At 54.9% G+C, this 3898-nt stretch overlaps 1 protein-coding gene across 1 annotated transcript in view; it reads right to left on the bottom strand.

The window, feature by feature from the left end:
• Positions 1-2510, bottom strand: part of LOC114056680 (glutamine-rich protein 2-like) — a 6076-nt gene extending 3566 nt beyond the window's left edge. Inside the window, exons 1-7 of the mRNA XM_027882070.1 lie at positions 1891-2510; positions 1531-1599; positions 1397-1444; positions 1076-1171; positions 845-936; positions 579-697; positions 209-417 (exon numbers count right to left, since the gene is read on the bottom strand). Of these exons, the coding sequence (XP_027737871.1) occupies positions 209-417; positions 579-697; positions 845-936; positions 1076-1171; positions 1397-1444; positions 1531-1599; positions 1891-2145 (888 nt within the window). The 5' untranslated portion in view covers positions 2146-2510. The remainder of the gene's footprint in view (positions 1-208; positions 418-578; positions 698-844; positions 937-1075; positions 1172-1396; positions 1445-1530; positions 1600-1890) is intronic.
• Positions 2511-3898: the final 1388 nt, after the last annotated feature.

Here is a 3898-nt window from a genome sequence, read left to right as displayed (position 1 = left end):
GATGATGCTTAAAAAGGGTGGCTGGTTCCACGAGCCCACAGTGCCAACAGGACATTGGCACCAAGGCTTTCATTTCCTTCCATGCTGCTGACTGGTCCCAGCCAGCCTGGGGGCACTGAGGGGCTCCCCCACATTTTACAGCAAAGCAGAGTCAGGCAGGGAAGGCCATGAGCCCACTGCCAAGTCCCCCGTGGTGCCAACTCCCTACCTGGCTTCTTTGCTTTATGATGCTGTCCAGCTTGCCCACTGCTGTCTGCCGTGACTCCAGGGAGTCCACCTTCTCTTCGAGTTTCTCACAGCGCTGGACGAGCTCTCCCAAAAACGCTCTGATGTTGAAGGTGCATTTGGAGCACTCTGGATCCTCCATCTCCATCTCCTCCTGCACCGTCCCTGTTATCTCCGCCAGCTCGCCCAGCTGCAGCAAGGGCAGAAGGAATCCATTCAGATGGGGTAGATGCAACCAGCAGCCCTGGCTGCCGTGGGGCTCAATGGCTCCAGCCAGCTGGGGGATGTGGCTGGGAACACTGTCAGGATCCCTCCACTGAGCCCGCGGGTGGTGGGAGTGAACACCCAGCACCTCACCTGAGCATTCATCTGGTTGGTCGCCTCAGTCACCATCTGCTCCAGCATGACATTCCTCATCTCCTGCTGCTCCTCCACCTTCTTCAGCTCACTCTTTGTCTCCTGCAGCACGGACCTGGCCAGCGAGATGGGGGCAGGGACAGGCTCAATCTCCCCAAGGCTCTTTGGGCAGAGTCCCTTTGCACCCAAACCAATATGCTCTCAGACTCCCCAGGCTGTCTTGCAGCCCAGTAAGGTAGGAAACCCTCTCCTCTGCCCTTACTCCATTTGCTGAGTGATTTCCTGACTGGTCTCTTCTTTCCACTTCACTGCATCGTCCCTCAGCTGTGTGATGTTTTGTTCCATCTTCTTCATCTGGGAAGGGCAGTGGCCGCAGTCAGGGCAGACCCAAGGCCCCACACCCTGTCCCCAGCCCAACCCCAAATGCCCAGCTCAGGGAGCCACGCTCAGGTACCCCACAAGAGCCTAAAGGTGACACCAGCCAGCAGCTCACCGATGCAAAAGTCTCTTTCATCTTCTCTGCCATGTGGGACTGTGTCACCTTAATCACGCCAATCTCCTCACGGAGATTCTGGGAGTCAACCATGGCCTAGGAGACAGGGGTGGTGGGGGTGAGTCCCAGGGGACGGTCCCTGGGGACCTGCAGGACCTCCCCCTGTGCCGTGGTGTGCCCAGCACAGGGGACAGCGCAGGTCAGGCTCAGTCAGGCTGGCAGGGCAACTGTGGGCAGCACTCTCCATGCATCCAGCAGCACCAGAGCTGAGGCCACTGGCTGCTGCCTCAGAGCCACAGGTGTCTGACAGCAGCAGTTCACCTGGTAACACTCGTCCTGGAGCTTCTTTATGTCTTCTGCCATGTGGAACTGTAGGAGAAAGGGGTGTCAGAGATGAACCCCTGGGCAGTTTCCCTGGGAACATGACCTTCACTCCCACTGTGCTCTACACCGACCTGTGCCTCCTGGATCTTTCTGATGTCCTTTGACACTCGGGAATGTTCAGCCTTTATCCCACTAATCTCCTGAGAGATAGTTTAGACAAAAAGGGTTGTTCTAGGTTAGCCCCAGGACAGCAAGTCCCCTGAGACCCCCAGCCCTGTCCTGAGGAGCCCATGGCACAGGCAGGGTCAGCAAGGAGAGCCCCAGTGCCGCCTTCCCCAGCCAGGTTCCGTGCCAGAGCAATGAAGGGACAGGAACCGCTGCCAGCGGGTCAAGCACTGCCTGGGCAGCGAGGGCAGAGTCAAGCACTGCTGAGGAAGTGGGGAGGGACTGACTGGTGGGGGAGAACCAGGGGCTCTGGGAAGAGCCACTACCTCAGACATGAGTTTCTTGTAGGATTCCATCTCCTGCCTCATTTGTTTCACATCAGTGGCCAACTCAGCGAGTGAGGGGCCACTCAGCTTGCCCGTCCACGGCTCCTGGGTTCTCAGGTACTGCATGTCCAGGTGCCCCAGCACGGCCCGCAGCAGTTTCCTCATGGCCGCAAAGTGGATGGCTCCATTCTCGGGCATCCCAATGGAGAGATCCAGCAGTTGGGAGAGGCTGAGAGTGTCCAAGGACGTTGCCATGTCTGCAAAAACAAGAGCCTTTCTGCCCAGACACGATCTGCCAGGGATGAACAAAAGGGATGATAAAAGGGATGAACAATAGGGAAGATAAAATGGTTGAGCAAAATGGTTAATCAATCGTATTAGCAAAAGCAATGAGAAAAGGATCAGTCGCCAGCAGGCTCCTTCCTCCTTCCTCGGCCCTCGAAGGACTGGGGCCTGCGCTGCACGTGCCCCTCTTCATCACAACGCCTGTTGCCAGGCAATGGCCACACCCCACCCCAGGACACAGTGGGTCACAGAGCCATGGAATCATGAGGTCATAGAGTCACGAGGTCATAGAGTCACGCAAAGGTTTGGGCTGGAAAGGACCTTAATGCTCTTCTCATTCAAACCCCTGTCAGCAACAGCAATAATGACACCTTCCACTATGCCAGGTTGCTCCAAGCCTCATCCAACCTGGCCTTGAACACTTCCACGAATGGGACAGTCACACTGGGCCTCCTGTACCAGTGCCTCACCACCTTCCCAGGGAAAAATTTCTTCCCAGTATCATGTCTAACCCTGCGCTCCAGCAGTGGGAGAACATTTCGACCTTTCCTGTCACTCAAGGCCCTTGTCCAAAGTCCCTGTACAGCCCTTTTGGATCCCCTTTAGGAACTGAAACATGCTTGGAGGTCTTCCAGGAGAGAAGAGACCTCCTTGTTGTTCTTTTATTCAGTTCAAGACTTGAGTCACAGCTAAGCCAGTTCCTCCTCTGCCGTGTCAGACTCTTGTTCTGTCACAAGACAACTCGCACTCAGCTCTTGTTGCTTCTTGCACTGTGGAGCGGGGAATAAGCCTGGCTTGGCTGAGCCGCTGAACTGTCAGGGTGAGTTGGCTCAGGCAGGACACAGGAACCCCCACAAAACCACAGATGAAGTGCAAAGAGGACATTCACAGCCATTCCTCACCAACTGAGGGATCCCCAAAGCAGCCCCTGGGCAGGGGCTCGCGGGCAGGGCCTCCAGTACCGCAGAGCTCAGTCCCTGCCACAGAATCGCCCAACCTGCTCTTTTCCCCTGGGCTTCACACATTGGCCACTGTGTGGTTTTTGCACAGCAAGCCCAAGGCCTGCTTTGGAGCCACTGAAGCAATGGGGTGCTGTTCCTGTGGGAGGAGGTGCAGCAGGAGCCCTGTGGGCACCTGCCTGAACTGTTGGGTTGTTGAGGCACAGAGTCCTTTCTCCTCTGGACTTGAGGGCAAAGAGTCTTGTAGATTGTGAAATAAAATAACAAGCAGATACCCTCAAAATGCCCGGCAGTGAAGGAGTTCAGGAAAGTTAATTCCAAAATCAAGAATACTGCACTAACAAGGGAAAAACCTAACAGTGCTGAGAATAGAAGATCACCAGGCCTGAGAAAGACACGCATCCTGTTTTCATCAAGGCTTTTACCTTTTCGGGCTTCCCATTACAGATGGATGTTTATATTAATCAGAGAAATATATATTCATAGAAAAACAAATTGTTATTTAGGGTGGTGACAGAGGTGGAACTTGTTACTTTAGACACCCACAGAGCCCCTAAATGGGACTGGGCCACCTTCAATTATCTCTGAGCTCTCGACATTAAATCAACTGTCATTTCTGCACAATTTGCAGCATTTTCAGCAACGTTTTTATGCCACAACCACGTAATGAGCATCCCTGCAATGTCACTTCCCCGGCACAGCCGAGCCCCTGCTCTGGGCTCTTGTCCTTCCTGGGCCGGGACATGGCGCGGCTCTGTGGGACT

Source organism: Empidonax traillii, unplaced genomic scaffold, assembly GCF_003031625.1.
Source record: "Empidonax traillii isolate 1590-97213 ecotype Southwest subspecies unplaced genomic scaffold, ASM303162v1 scaffold101:size1699134, whole genome shotgun sequence".
In the NCBI taxonomy this organism is placed as follows: domain Eukaryota; kingdom Metazoa; phylum Chordata; class Aves; order Passeriformes; family Tyrannidae; genus Empidonax; species Empidonax traillii.
The sequence above is the reverse complement of the archived record's forward strand: the minus strand, read 5'-3'. Positions and strand labels throughout refer to the sequence as shown.